Source organism: Castanea sativa, chromosome 11, assembly GCF_040712315.1.
Source record: "Castanea sativa cultivar Marrone di Chiusa Pesio chromosome 11, ASM4071231v1".
NCBI lineage: Eukaryota > Viridiplantae > Streptophyta > Magnoliopsida > Fagales > Fagaceae > Castanea > Castanea sativa.
In genome coordinates, this window is record NC_134023.1 from 16963603 (window position 1) to 16979872 (window position 16270).

Below are 16270 nucleotides of genomic sequence, written 5' to 3' on the forward strand. Positions count from 1 at the left end.
TTACATAAATGTAAAATCAAACCTATATCATCATATAAGTATCTCTCGAAACTACACAGAAAATTCAACAAAACAAGCCTATCGTGCAAGTGCAATATTTACAGGAGTGAGCTCTGATGGTGTGAGTAACCATCGTACAACACTAAGAGTGAGCAGCTTTAAATGCTATTACTTTCCCAACCAAAATAGTAAATTTAATTACTTTTTTTTTTTTAGTTCTCCAGGCCCTTAAGATAATCATTAGGCTGTTTCATCCCCAGTTCAAGCAATGAATGCCTCCATCATTTCATTAAAGCCAATTACGGACAAGATTTGATTCATTGATAGCCTGTCAATGACACACAATATATATATATACTGAAAATCATAAAATAAGAAGACTAATTGATGAACGAATCGATAATCAATTTTTAGTTTCTTATTAAGTTCCCAAATTGCTAGCAAAATGAAAAGCTAATAATATATACAATGTTAAATATCAATTACAAACCCCAAGAAGCCAAAGGAACAAAACATGTCCACATAAATAAGATTTTTGCCGTTTTGAGCTTTAGGTAAGTTAAGTTGAGTTGTGAGCTGCTCTAGAACTCAGAAAAAAAAAAATACAAATTCTATTCTCCAAAGTTTCTACTAATGAACTTGTAATCAAATGTACACAGATCTAATTATTCTAGAGAGGAGGGAATTTAAAGGAGATTAAAAATAAGAGAATGAGAAGGAGGATCTACCGATCTAGGAATTTTAGGGAAGGCGAATCAGAAAATTAGGAGACACATAAGAATTATGTAAGGCTGAAATGTGAGCCCCGAACCTCGGGGACGAGCACTAGTTATGCAAGGCGCATAAAGTAAAACATCCAAAGGAAAGAAAGCAGACTTGGTACAAATCGAAATACGAGAAGGATGAAGAAAGAAGGGCATAGAAGCCATCCCCTCTGCATTAAATACAAGACAACTACTCCTTTGGCCGCATTAATGAGAAAATGACCATGAACAGTGGTAGCACAGCTAAGATTGCAGGGTAAAGCTTACTAGTATGTTCCGAATGGGACAGGATTCCTAAGAGTACAATCTCAGCCCTCCAAGTGTAAGATTAAGATGATTTATGGCTGGATATAAAAGGAAAAGGAAGATCCATATGCATGGGAGGAAGAAAGAAAGAGAGAAAACCACTTTGTATCCATGAATTTGAACATTTATATAAGTCAGAAAGAAACACATATATATAAGAACATACCTTCCTCAGGCTTAACCGAGGAGTGCTTTTCTTTTCAAATTTGTTTGTCTTAGTCATTTCATTTGCCCCCTATCCTATTGTGGTTAACATTTAACTCACTGAATGTTCAGTAACAAACCCATTCTCTAACAAATATATTATTGTGGGCTTATTAGGCCATTGTCCAAATCCTTTGAGCCGTGTATCAAATGTTGCCTTTACAAGTCTAATCTCAACATATAAAATAATAGAAAATTTAAGTTTTTAAAACATTAAAATGCAAGTTATACTACGATATAATACATGTTTATTAAAACATTATACCATTTTAGTCATTTTTCAGTTTGGATTTCCCATATTCTCAAGGAACAAAAGAAACTTGCACTCTTGAGAGAGAGAGAAAGAGAGAGAAATTCGGGGTGGGGAACTGGAGAGTTGTGGGGGCCAACTATCGAGGACTCCAAGCTTTGAAGACTACAATGACGTAAGGGATTTTTTTTTTCCCTAATGAGATTTGGGGTTTATGTTTTTTGGTAAACAACAAAGATATATATTAAAAGGCCGTTTGAGATGGGATGACTCTTTAAATCAAAAAAATAATCAATAACATCAAATTATATTGTCTCCTTCGTTTGTTTGTTTTTTTGTTTTTTTATTTATTTTGAAATTGTTGATTTGGGAATTCTAGAAGTTGTTAAAAATGGATTTATTAGTTGAATTTGGAGGGGTTATGGGCTCAAGAATGGGCTAGATGTTTTGTTTTGCTCGTATTTTTTTTTTTTGGGGGCCTTTTTGAATCAATTATTTAATTTCAGGGAATCCAAGTTTTTAGAGAGAATTAACATAACTAATAGTATTTCTCTCTCTCTCTCTCTCTCTCTCTCTCTCTCTCTCTCTCTCTCTCTCTCTCTCAAAATCCTAGGGGGGCAGTAGAATATTTATAAAATATTTACAAATAATATAGCTTTATTAGCATCTTTAATGGAAATTTTAAAAACTTAGGGCTGGCCCCTGCCTAACTCCACTAGTGGGTGGATGATTACAGAATGGATGACATTGCACTTTTTCATCTCTCTCTCAAACACAAAACCATCCCTTTCTTAGGGTTTCAAACATGTTCATTTGATTTATGTGTTAATCTTCAATGATTGTTTCAATATGTAAAAATGTGATTTTATGCAATTTCTGTATTAACGATGCATGCGCAAGGTTTCGACCATGCATACGCATGGTTGAGTATATGTACGCACCCCAAACTCATATTAGGGCAAATTTCTTGTTTTTATTTAATGAATTGTTTTTGACATGTTGTTTGATTCTGTTTGGCACAGTTTTAGGTTAATTAATTATGTTTAATTTTTTTTTTTCATGTTTGTTTTAGTCATTTTGCCATAATATGTTTTATTTGATATCTTTCCTTGCAGGTTTGTTTTGAAGTTAGTTTTTCTTTTTAATATAATCTATTTAATTGTGGTTTTATTTTATTTTTTTCTTTATATGTTATGATGTAATCTTTGACATGTTGTGTGTATTATTTTATTAAGTGCATGATGTATGTTTAGGGTTAGGGTTAGGGATTTTGGCTCTTTTAATAGTTTTTTTTATCTAAATATGGTCTATCAACACATAATGGAGGCTAGCCCACAAGCCAGGTGGTCTTAGGTACCTAACACCTTCCTAAGCCGTACCTAAACTCCAAACCTATAATCTGGTATGTAGACCTATGTATGTAAGTAAGGGCCCAAATGCCCAATTTCGTTCCTAGACCTAACCAGGTGGCAACTGCTAAATCTCCGCCTCCTATCCATTCAGTTGAGGTATACTTCCCATGGGGGACATGAACCACACGTGAGTAGTGCAAGACAGTGCGCTCACAGACTCTAAAAATCACTTACAATTTTGTAGGTAATGAGAGTATATATGGTGTGGGTGAAGGATAGGAGAGTAATACTTAAAATCCCAGTTGTCAGAGTGTCTCATGGGTTGTCCAAGTCCCAAGTTACTCACAAGACATCTTAACTCTTGAACTTCCACATATGCTCCTCACATGGCCTTTAGCAAGTTTTGCAATCCCAAAGTAGTAGCGAGCTAGTCGTGAATTCAACTGTACTAAACTCATTACAATTAAATCCCACAAAATATAAGGAAATAAATTAATGAAATTAGAAAAAATTTGTCTTAGAATACAACCAACATAAATATTATATAAAAAAAAAATAAAAAAAACTTAACATTTAAGGATTAGGGTTTGTATGCTTTAGATGAATAACATGAACATGCATTGATGTATATGTGCTAAGGTATTATGGTGTAGTGAGGTAAGTGAAGGTAAGTCATGTATATAAATATGCATTTTTGAACATAATGGTTAGTTTCTTTGATTGATGAATGCTATGATGCTATGCTTGAGTGATTGAACATGCTTGATTAAATGTCATGATTATATGCTATTGTTTTGTTGATGTTGCTGTCTTGTGATATACTTCCTGTCTTTGGATGGATATAATGTCACTACCATGCTAGATGAATATTAGGACCTTGTGCCATGAATGTTATGATTGAGATGCCATGTTTGTGTGTTTAGATGCTTGTTAATGTGTGTGTGTGTGTGTGTGTGTGTAGAATAACCTATTGGAGGACCCTTTGATGGAATTAGGATTTTGAACACAATGAGTGGAGGCTAGCCTACGAGTCGGGTGGGAATGATTATATGCTACTACTTTGTTGATGTTGTTGCCTTGTGATATACTTGATGCCTTTGAATGGATATAATGTCAATGCCATGCTAGATGACTATTAGGACCTTGTGCCATGAATGTAATGATTGAGATGCCAAGTTTGTGTGTTTAGATGCTTGTTAGTGTGTGTGTGTGTGTGTGTGTGTGTGTGTGTAGGATAACATATAAGAAGACCTTTTAATAGGATTAGGATTTAAAACACAATGAGTAGAGGTCAACCTACGGGTCGGGTGGGCATGATTACATGCTACTACTTTGTTGATGTTGCTGCCTTGTGATATACTTGCTGCCTTGTGATATACTTGTTGCCTTTGGATTGATATAATGTCAATGCCATGCTAGATGACTATTTGGACCTTGTGCCATAAATGCTATGAATGAGATGCCATGTTTGTGTGTTTAGATGCATGTGTGTGTGCATGTGTGTGTAGAATGACCTATTAGAGAACCTTTTGATGAGATTAGGATTTGAAACACAATGAGTGAAGGCTAACCTACGGGTTAGGTGGGGTTGGGTGTCTGACACCTTCCCATCCCCATACCTAAACTTCGAACACGTGTTCTGGTAAGATTAATCCTTCACATAAAGGTGTTATATATATGGTTTCTAGACCTAGTCTAGGTGGGACTCCATTTTCATCCTCCGCCCGGTCCACTTGGCCGAGGCGTACTTCCCATGACGAAACTACTCATCGCGGGTGCTTGCGCCCACACCTAACCTTCAATATAAATACCTCTCTATAGTATAAGTTGAAAGCACCCCAAAATTTTAAAGAAAAACCTGAAATTTCTCTCTCTCTCTCTCTCTCTCTCTCTCTCTCTCTCTCTCTCTCTCTCTCTCTCTCTCTCTCTCTCTAGAGTTAGTAATAGGATGGTGTCTTTGGTGTCTTAGACCTCCTAGTCTCAACTCACTAGAAGAGATAGCTTGGTCTCCCTAGTCTTAAGTTACCAACTTCCTATTCATGAATCCCTCTTTAGAGTAACTTTTTTGCCTGGAGTGCTCAGAAGTGCTAGTGCATGCAAGTAAGGTTTCTAAACCTTCTTTTCATTATGCCTTAGTTTATTTAGATTCAAGCACAAGCATGTTTTTATTTCAAGTTCTTTATCTATTCTTCAGTGTTAGTATGAGAGATCTAGGTTGTTCTTAGTTTTGCACGTTGAAGGTTTCAATTCAGATAACGTGTTCACATGATCTTAGATTAGGGTTTATCACACAGCACACACATATTTACCATGTCTTTTAATTCTTTACATGCCTAAAATATACTCTTCAATGCTTATTTTAATCCTTGGGCAGCAAAAAGAAAGTGACAAGTGTCTAAGGTTCCTCCTAGTCATGTGCATTGCACATGACCCTTAGGCACATGTTGCTTTTTTCTTTTTTCTTTTTTTCTTTTTTTTTTTTTGCTGCCACATAACCCTATATATAGCAAAACACTTCCCTAAAAAAATTATTGTTTGTTTGGTGGTGGTGACTTTTTCTAATTAAAAAATGTCTCCTCCCTCTCTCTCTCTCTCTCTCACACGCACACACAATGAAATAGGTGTATTATAAATGAAGTGATAAAAAAAAAAACATTTGATGTTGAGTGTATTGCAAAGTCGTATGTATAAATAGATAAAGTATCTTTTAAGTTATTAAAAACTAAATTTTTTAGCACTACAACTATAAAAGCTTTTAAACTACCACTACCAAGGACGAATCCAAGACTTGTAGTTAGGAGGGCGGCTCTGTTGTTGGATGCATGTGATGGCTTGGTTTTCGGCTCTACTGCTTAGCCGACAAGATTTTTCTTTTATAATTATTATTTTTATGTGTGTGTAGAGTGTGGCTTTTGTTGGTAAGGACAAAATTATTTTGTTTAAAATTTTTTAAAGGTCCAAGTTGTTTGTTTTTGGTAAAATTGGTTGATTGGTCTTAATTTTTTTAGATTTGCTATCGGTAATTTTTGTTATTTTGCTAATTTTTTGGGCTCATATATTTTGTTTTAGATTTTAGATTTATAAATTGTTTTATGGCCTTTAAAAGGAGGAAAATACTAGATCTACAAGCTTTTTTACAAATTGTTGTTGTGATGAGTGGTTATTAGTAAGTAAAATAGTGATGTAAGTAGTAAGCCAAGATGCAAACTAGTAAGAATTTGCTACCTCAATGTTTGTAAAAAAGTTTATAGTTGTAGCATTTCTCTTATAATGATCAATGATATTATTTAGGGCGAAAAATATAATTTTATTGAACAAAATAGTACCTATACACACACACACACACACTTCAATTCTTTAAATAAAAAATAAAATAAAAAAGGGGTCATTGCCCCCAAGTCCATGAATGACTCCACGTCCATGACCACTGCCACCAAACACAAACCCCTATGAAATTTACAACTAGCATAAACCCCAAAATGCAAAACGTCACTGTACATAATCACCATCACGGCTATGAGATGACTATTATCTAAATAAATCTATGATTAGTCCTTCAGACAACCATTTGCTTGTAATAATAATAATAATATGAATGGGATGAGGCGAATGGATTTGGATCGAGTGTACCAAGTGCAATTCACCTCAACTCTCACCACACAATTTTTTTTTGTTACTTTTTTCATTTTTTTTTATTTAAGGGCTGAGATTGAAAGTTATGTTTTTAATTCTCAATCTCAACCCTTGATAGTTATAGCATCAAGTGATCTCAATCCTGCGGTGAACACAAGCATAGAGATTCTTAAGTGGAGAGTTACAGTACAATAGCTACATTTTTTTATTAAAGGGGGGGGGGGGGTTGTTATCCACTGTTCCGTAAAATGTAAATCTAATTTATATTCATAAATGAAAAAACAAAATATAAGGGAAAATATGAAAGAAATAAGCATGACATTTATTTGTAACCTTCATTATTATTGGCAGAAGTTTTGATTTAGGATCAAGCTCCTAAAAACATTTCGGATGCAAATACAAGAAAGTATACAATAACCACATTGTGTTATATCTACCAAGGATATGCTATCAAGATAAGATTATCTCCCATCGTTAAAATCCAATAATGCTACATCCCTCACGATATCATTCACATCAGCACTTTGATTATCAACATCATAATTGTGAGAATCTGATGTCTTGGTGTGCAAGAATTTAATTTCTTCTAAGTTAGAATCAGCATTGTCTCTGAAATGCTTCTCCATCTTTCTTAAATCCTCCAATTTTGTTGCTACTTCCTTCATAGTAGGCCTATCCTCCCCTTTCAATCTTAAGCACATCTTTGCAAGATTTGCAGCTTCCTTTAGTTGCTCAACATTTTCTCCATTTGCTATATGTTTTTCAAGAACTTCAAACAATCCATTATCCTTGGAAAATGAGAGAAAATATGTGGCTAGACTTCTCTCTTCCTCAAGCCTATCAAATGAAAGAGCTTTTTTTTTTTTTCTAGTTAATAGCTCTATGAGGACCACTCCAAAGCTATAAACATCACTCTTTTTTGTCAATTGACTTGTTTGCATGTATTCAGGATCCAAGTGTCCCAAAGTTCCTCGCACCATTGTAGCTAATTGTGTTTGGTCTAGTGGAACCAATTTTGAAGCTCCAAAATCTAATACTTTTGTTGTGTATGTGCTATCCAACAATATGTTTGAAGACTTGACATTTCTATGGATTATAGGTGGAGAGGCTACAGAGTGCAAATATGATAGTGCTTCTGTTGTTTCTACAACTATCCTAAGACGAGTTTCTCATGATATGGTGGACACCTTACTTTCATGATAAATGTGCTCAAAGAGAGTACCATTGGGTATGAATTCATAAACTAGTAAAGGAACTTGTGTCTCCAAACAACAGCCTAATAATTTAACCACATTCCTATGATTTATTTGGGAAAGTACAACTACCTCATTGATGAATTGCTCAATTTGGCTTTCATCTCCTATTTTTGACTTCTTGATGGCCACAATCATATTATTTGGTAACATTCCTTTATAAACTGTACCAAACCCCCCCCCCCCCCCAGCCAATGATTAGAGTTTCATCATAATTGTTGGTAGCCTTTTTCAGCTCTTTCATGGTGAAGATTTTGGTTGTTTTAGCTGAATTTTCTTGTTTAGAGAGTTTCTGTTGTAAAATTAAACCCCCATTCTGTTCAAAGAACCTTTGTTTAAGCTTGATCAACTGTCTTTTCTTAACTATCAAATACAACCAAGAGCTACAAACAAGCACAACTATGAAGCTTATGCCAATACCTACATTAGAAAGAAATAGAATATTAGCTTTTTTGGCATAATTATAAAGTACATCGATGAGATATTGACAAGCAGAGCAACGAAGCTAATGCCAACACCCTTTTTTCTTTTTTTAGTTTGAGAATCACTTATGCCAACACTTTGTGTTTGATTATATTTGAAAGAAACAATATATTATTTGTTATATACCATTGTGACTGAACAATCAAAAAGTGCGACTCATGGTTGCCTTTTTGTTTTTAATCTTTTAGACCATTTGAGATTAATTAAATATCTTTATACTTGTGCATCATATCAATTTTTTTTTTAAAGAAGAATGCACCCTATAAAATATACTTTTGTCCCGTGATAAAAAAACTATATAGATTCTCTTAAGATTTGTCCCGTGATAAAAAAACTATTTGGCAAAATCTTAAAAGGGGAACCTAAGGAACAGCAGCTAAGTAATATACTTAAATTTTACCCATATAGATTCTACAATTGAAGTTCAATTTTGCGCCATGTATCCTAAATCATTTATTTTTCGAAAGAGTTTTATTTCTTAATTTTAAAATCAAATAAGGGACTACATCATAAATATCCATCCAAGTGAGTTATTGCATACAAAAACCAAAGAGTCTAGAATTAATGAACATAAAAAAAAAAAATTTAAATGTATAATTTATATTTTCTACCTAATAATATTCTTACAAGACTTTTTAAAGAGTTAAAAAAAAATATATATATATATATATATAAATATAAATGACTATCTATAATATATAAATTATATACGTAAGAATTATATTATACATCTTAATATATATCTTTTAAGTAAATTTATGCATATGTATAGGGTTACAAGCTAGTTTATTTAAAGCCAAAGCATAGAGAAAATCAAATTAAATTCTAAATTGAAGTTTAATTTTGCGCCATGTGTCCCATTTAATTTTAAAATTTCTGTGTCAAGTGAATTATTAGATGCAAAAATTAAATAGTCTAAATTCAATTAAATTCTAAATTGAATTTCAATTGGAGTTCAATTTTGTGCCTCGTGTTCGATCTAATTTTTTAATTTTTGTGACAATTGAATTATTAGATGCAAAAACCCAAGAGTCAATGCACCCTATCAAATATATATATATATATATATATATATATATATATATATATATATTTAAAGCCAAAGTAGAGAATTCAATTAGATTCTAAATTGGAGTCTAATTTTGCTCCATGTACCCCATCTAATTTTAAAATTTTTGTGTCAAATGAATTATTAGGTGCAAAAATTAAAAAGTCTAAATTCAATTATATTTTAAATTAGATTTCGTGCAAAAATTCAATTTTGTACCACGTGTCCTATATAATTTTTTAATTTTTTATTACAAATGAATTATTAGGTGCAAAAACTGAAGAATCTAAATTCCAAATTTTATATATATATATATATATGGATTGGATTTAAGTTACGCCTGGTGTAATTTGAAGCAATATTACATCACTTACGGCTGAGGTTTCAAAATGTTTTATATACATAATGTTAAGTCAAGATGCTATACTTCCAAAACTGGCCATAGAAGCCAGAGAGGGGATAATATTATGGTGTGGGAAAGAAGAAGCTAAATTTGGTTGAGAGGGGAATATATGTGAAAATATGTGTGGCTGCTTCTCCGTCTATCAATGTGTAATGTCACGCGATGATAAGGCTGTGCCTTGTTTTGTTTCTAACTTTTTATGGTCCATGCCTGTGTGGTTTTTCTTTGACGTAACCAGTTTTCCACCACTAGATCAAGGTGATTGATTACAGCCATTGATCTAAGGGAACTAGCAACAGTCCACCTCAACAGTCAAACTCGTGTATTTTTTTTCCTCTCTAATTTATTTATTAAAAAAAAATGACAATTTTGTTGTCTTTTTTTTTTTTTGATAAAACCATTTTGTTGTTGTTGTTTGAGTAGGCGGTGGAACATGGTTCTTTGTTTTGCAGTCTTATGTTATCTCTTCGGTGCCTGCTGCTGAATTGGGATGGGCACTGGATTTGGTGTGACTGTGATTCCAATTTCAAATAAGAAATCCATAATAAATACGAGAGAATGGAACATTATATCACAATACTCAATAATTACGTATAAAAATAGAGAACTAGCTAGATGTTTACACTTTAAAATAAACTTGTGTTGGTTTGGTATGGTTAAATATTATCATAAAGGGCAAGACTTAGGTACAGTACTTAAGTGTTGTTCCTTAAGTTTTCCTCTTAAAATTCAGTCATGTAAATTTTTTCTCATGGTATGAAAATGTATTTTTTAGTTAAGTAATTATATGACTAAATCTTTAAAAAAGAACTTAAGAAACAATACCTAAAATACTGTACTTAAATTTTGTTATTTTATAAGTAAAATAGAATTTTAATTTATTGTGTGGGAACCTAATGATATATGCTTTTATCATCCGGTACAATGAAAGTAAGATTGTAAGGATGGTGGGTTGGATGTGTTTAGGCCCAAAAAGGTAGTTGGGTAGTCATGGGCCAATGCTACTCTAATAGATTTGGGCCAGCCAAGTATTGAAGAATCAGCTCCAACGTTTACGCCGGCTTTGAGTAACAGCCATACAGTTTTGCATGAGTTCATGGTGAGTAAATGCTAAACTACTAGTTTGGAGTAGTTAACAGCTTCCAGAATCTTGTACGCGTAGATACATATAGATACATAGAATAGATCTCTGTCTCGATCTATTGGTATATTTCATGCATGAATGAAGCTTTTGGTTGTGAACCAGCGCGCTTTCCCAGTAATGGCATCACCACTGGGGCTGAGATTTATAGCCAGCAAGGCTTGTTTGCGTTGTTATTCTTCTTCAGCTTTGAAATGGGAAGGTGGGGTTTCCATGGTGCAAGGAGCTTCCAGAGGAATTGGCCTTGAATTTGTGAGCTTTCTTTACTTCCTCTTTCATTTTCTTCTTTATTGGAGTACAACATTTCTCTATAAAAAATTTACTTACATTTTTGACATTGATTGCTCAAGTGAAATGTTAAATTTTCGTGACATTCTGTTAATGTTGCATCCTGCCAAAGCAAATCAAAGAAAAAGATGAAAATTAAAGCTTATTCCCAATTTAGAGTTAATTTAAGTCAATAACTAACAAGCGTGTGCATGTTTTGTGATACTGATTTCCAACTCCAGTTACCAAAATTAAAGTCAAGGGTTAAAGTTCAAGATATAAAAAAGTGGAAATAACCAACCCTTTTTCTTTTTTAATTCGATAGTTACAATAAGTGAGACGGGCCTGTATGTTTTTGTTGGATACACTAGGAGGTGTCATTTTAGCTGTATGTTTTTGTTGGATTCACTAGGAGATGTCATTTTAGCTTCAAGCCTACAAGGCTCTTGGCTAATTAGGGATTCGTTTTGTCAAAATTACCAGTTGTCCTACTACCAACATGTGAGATTTTTTACTTTTTAAATGAGAGATAAAGCAGGGACAAATTTGATCTCGAAACTACTTACTCCGATAATAATGATAAATTAATAGTTGTCCCAAAAGCTTAAGCTGTTACGAAATATGAGTTAATCACTTAATCATTGTTCTAAAACTTTTTAAAAGCTTGGTCTTATGACATAGAGTTAGGACCCCTAATTTCATTGGCATTGCAAGTTGCAGCAAACTCAATACCAAGGCCCTGCAAAGTGCCATTTATCTCACCAAAGAGAAGTATTATCCCCATCTCCAATCTGGTGCTTAATAAAAGGCCTAGTTGTATCCTTCAAAGTTTAAACCCCAGAACCTTCTTTCAGCACTAAGAGCATTGAAAAGGTTGAGGAGACAATCCTAAAGCTAATTGCAACTCAAAACATAGGTTTTTAATCCAAGCAACCCATGGATATCAAGATAGAGCGAATAAGGAGAATATTATATTTCTCATTACTAAGTCTTTTTATCAATCACCTTTTTTTCTAAAACCTAAAACATCCTCCATATTTTGATAATAATAATAATAATAAAAATATTCCAACTAAGCTTAGCCCCAAAAGCTTTATCTGAAGCTCCCTGTCACAAGAAAGCACAGAAGTTTTAGTCAATGGCCTTTACGACCTCTGGGGGAAGAATGAACTTTTTTTAGTAATGTTGTGTTTAATATTTAAAGTTAGACTTTTATGCATTGGTGTATTGGTTTAAATATTTTTGAAAGTAATCATTTTAAGAGGAGTCTTTACTTGTCATCAAGTAGTGGAAATTTTCGACAATCACCTGTCAAGATGTGGAAAAAATTGTCTTGTTCATAAACTGCCTTCTTGTCCTTTTTTGGCCTACTCTAATGTGGGTGGTCAATCCACAGCCATTGTCTTCGCTACTCTGGTATAAACCTTGAAGCATGTTCTGAACTCTGGTTTGGTGTGCTTTGGTTGGTTTTCTGTTCTTCCAATAAGTCTGCTGCAAAACTGTTCTTCCATTAAGGGTGTATAGGTATAACGGTTGCTAAGCGATTCTCTAATTTTTCAGATGAATAAAAAATCTTCCCCTGTATTTATGGCTACCTCATGAGTTTATGAAGTAATAGTTACTAAAATTTAATTTTCAAGTTGTTTTTATGAAGGGAGATAAGTTGTTTAAGGGTGCCAAAGTTGAACGTCTACAGTTACTGATGATTATCCTCATGGCTCTTCCATGATCTTATGAACTTGTACTTTTTAGCATTTCTAATTTCTACTGTGTTGCATCCTCACTCTCTTTTGTGCCAGATGCTGCTTCATTTTGAGTGTGAAGAGTCTGAACTTTATGGAGCATCAGTACCATTGTCAATAATCATTAAATTAGATTTCTAGGTATTTGAGTTGCATTGTTTCTACCATAAATCTGTAGATGCTTGTGACAAGTTTTTTTATGCTTGTGCTCTGGTCCAGTACTTCTTTTCCTGAATTAAGTGAATTCTTCTGGTGCAACAAGGTCACAGAAATCTCATTTTGTTTTTAGAGTTTGTCTGCAGTAAATTGAGATTGACTCTAATGGACCATTAAGAGATAGGAATCAAATCAATGAAGCATTTGTTCAAGTAAATCCTTGTAATCATGTGACTTATTTTCTGCCTCATGTAGGTTAAGCAGCTGCTGGAGAAGAATGAGAAAGGGCATGTTGTTGCTACTTGCCATAATCCTGATGTGGCATCAGGGCTTCTACATCTGAAAAATAGATATGCTGAAAGACTTAGCATTCTACCATTGGATCTGACCATTGAAAGCACCATAGAGGTTATATGACCACTTACTCAAAGGGAAAACTTTTCATTTGACCTTTCCAAGATGATTTTTGTACTTTTTCAGTTTGGTACCTTTCAACTATCTAAATCTACTAACCTTGATTCAGTAGACTGATGCAATCAAGAATTTTTCTTTTCCTACAATCATTATTTGAGTTCAATGATATTGGTTTTGCACTTTTGAGATTACTTCGAAAATTGTTAGGTGTTTGGTAGAAATGCAAAAGTAAGTATAGAAAAATTGGAGGTCTATTGATATGGGTGTTGAAAGGTTGTTTAGTTTAGTTTTACCAAAAAAAAAAAAAAAGGAAAAAATAGAGGAGAGAAAGGTTGTAAGATTTGCAACTTTTGCTTCCTTTTTTTTGGGCCTTGTCAATGATATGGTACATTAATAGTTAAGATTATAGAATTCCCACTCATCAGCAACAAATGTAGTATTTGTTATTTACCCTGATATTATGTCACATTTCAGGCATCTGCAAAGTCTATAAGAGAAAGATTTGGTTCTTTGAACCTTCTTATTAATGCATCTGGAATTCTCTCAATCCCTGATGTGTTGCAACCAGGTACAGCTTGTTTCATTGTTTGGAGCATGATTTCCAGACTAGTAGCAGCTTTGACATCTGCAATAAAATTTCTAATTGTGAACTGAAACTAAGATATTTTGTTACGTTATTTTACTTTTTCTATTAAAGCCCGGCAGTCAATCATATTCTTCTATTTGCAGTACAGAAACAACATTGACCAAAGTCGAGAAATCATCTTTGCTTCTTGCATATGAGGTTAATGCTGTTGGTCCGATTATGGAGATTAAGGTATGCTCATTATAAATTTTCATTTTATTACTGTGTTTGATGTTGAACAAAAAGGTTTAGTAGACCAATGCCTACATCCTGTTAGGTGTGTTTGTTTTATTAAGTTGGAACAAAATCTCTAAAGAATGTTTTTTGAGTGATATTAGTCCATCATTTGCTCGTTTCTGTTCGTTATGGGAAAATACAACTCATGAACCTGCATAGGATCAAACTATCGACCTTGCCCTCCACCCACCAAATGTTCCAAAGACCATTGAAAGGATGATTCTGTTTCTGTTATATATTCTTAAACAAAAGTGTGGAAGAAGACTTCTTCACATTGTGGGATTGGAAAGACAGCTAGATCTAGCATGAAGAGATGCATATAAATCAGCTAATCTCATGTTAATTGTCACTACTGCTCTCCACAGATAACATCTAGATGCAGAAGCTACTTCTTAATTAACTGCTTTCCCCAATAAACAGTGTAATTGTTTTTGAAATAAGCCAGTTATTGGAATGCTTCTATCTGAAGTTTTGATTGCAATTGGGCTCGTTCAACTACTATTTTGTTTAAGCTTCTTGAGGCTGTATAGCTTATAGTATAACTGAAAATTGTGGTTTGTGATTTTGTACTAGCAGCACATGTGGCCACTCCTAAAGATTGGCGGAGGCTCTGGGACTGAAAGGGATGTCGCGTTGTGGCCAATTTGAGTGCTAGGGTGGGATCCATTGAAGACAATCACCTTGGGGGTTGGCACTCTTACCGATCTTCAAAGACGGCACTTAATCAGTGTATGAATTCTTCCTTGAAGTCTTAGCATGGATTTTCTAGTTCAAATACTGCAAAATTAAATTTGACTTTTAAGAAAGAAAAAAAAAAAAAAAAAGGATTTGATCCTTGACCACTTCGATTTAAAGCTGCAATATGAATTAATAGAACAGATCATTTCTTGAGCACTTCTCTAAGAACATTACCTCAAGAGGTTGGTATTTTCAGATCTGAGGCATCCTTTTCAATGGTTCTAGTTGAAACTTGAGATAAGAGCCTTATTTTTTAATGTTGTTTTCTATAGCTGTTTAAAAAGTTGCACCAGGAGGGCTACTGTCATATGTTTCATCAACATATGCCCATTCTTTTATTCAGATAATTGTCATATGCCCTATTTAAGACATGTCATTGAACATGTTGGGTATTGTTTTATTGGCAAGTTCAATTGCAAACATGTATCAGTAACCACATTGTCAAAAGAAACAAAAACAAATAAATAGTGGTTCTGATGAACTATTATATTCTTTTCAACTGATGCTTGCAGTGACAAAAACTGTGTCAGTGGAGTTTGCACAAAGAAAGGATCCTATTATATGCATTTTGTTGCACCCCGGCACAGTGGACACTGATCTTTCTAGGCCGTTTCAAAGAAACGTTCCAGAAGGCAAACTATTCACCAAAGAGTTCTCAGTTCAGAAGCTCTTAGGCATCATCAACAATGCAAAGAAACATGACAATGGCAAGTTTTTTGCCTGGGATGGCCAGGAAATTCCTTGGTGATTGGTCATATTCATTATAAGCATGCAATATTAAATAATTATATTTGAGTTTGAAATTTTTGGTCATTAATCTCAATTGTTTTTGATTAATTTATTTTATCTGTTAATAAATTAAGAGAACTATTGACTATTCAATTTCTCCCTTTGTAACTCCATTGGTTCTCTGTTTTCTACTCTGATGTAATTGCTTTCAGAAAGTAAATGGCGCTGACTATTTTGTTGTTTTCAATATGTGTGCAAAAAATTTCAGTCTTTAGGATTTTTGCGTAAACCTTACTAACTGATATACCTTTCACATTGGTGGCACAAATGAATCAGCTTATAGACTAGAAACTTTAACTTAATAGAACATTCGTATATCAGGATTCAATTCTATGATAGGAATTTTTTTTGGTTAAACTTTTCACTCGGTAAGGATTTGATTATTCAAATTTGATTGTTGTCATTGTCCATGTTATATTGTTCCTAGCTTGGTGGACTCATTTTTCTTGTTATTGAAGATAAATC

General features: G+C 33.6%; 1 protein-coding gene and 1 pseudogene across 1 annotated transcript; one reads left to right on the forward strand and one right to left on the reverse strand.

Annotated features, from left to right (window-relative positions):
- Positions 1-6970: 6970 nt before the first annotated feature.
- LOC142616153 (wall-associated receptor kinase 3) lies at positions 6971-7489 on the reverse strand. Its single transcript, XM_075789028.1, has one exon. The coding sequence runs from the start codon at positions 7487-7489 to the stop codon at positions 6971-6973; it is 519 nt and encodes a 172-aa protein (XP_075645143.1).
- Positions 7490-13969: 6480 nt separating this feature from the next.
- Positions 13970-15898, forward strand: LOC142616154 (uncharacterized; annotated as a pseudogene).
- Positions 15899-16270: the final 372 nt, after the last annotated feature.

Excerpts from the sequence above, each read along its gene's own strand:
- LOC142616153 (XM_075789028.1), bottom strand. The coding sequence starts at position 7,489 with ATGGTGCGAGGAACTTTGGGACACTTGGATCCTGAATACATGCAAACA.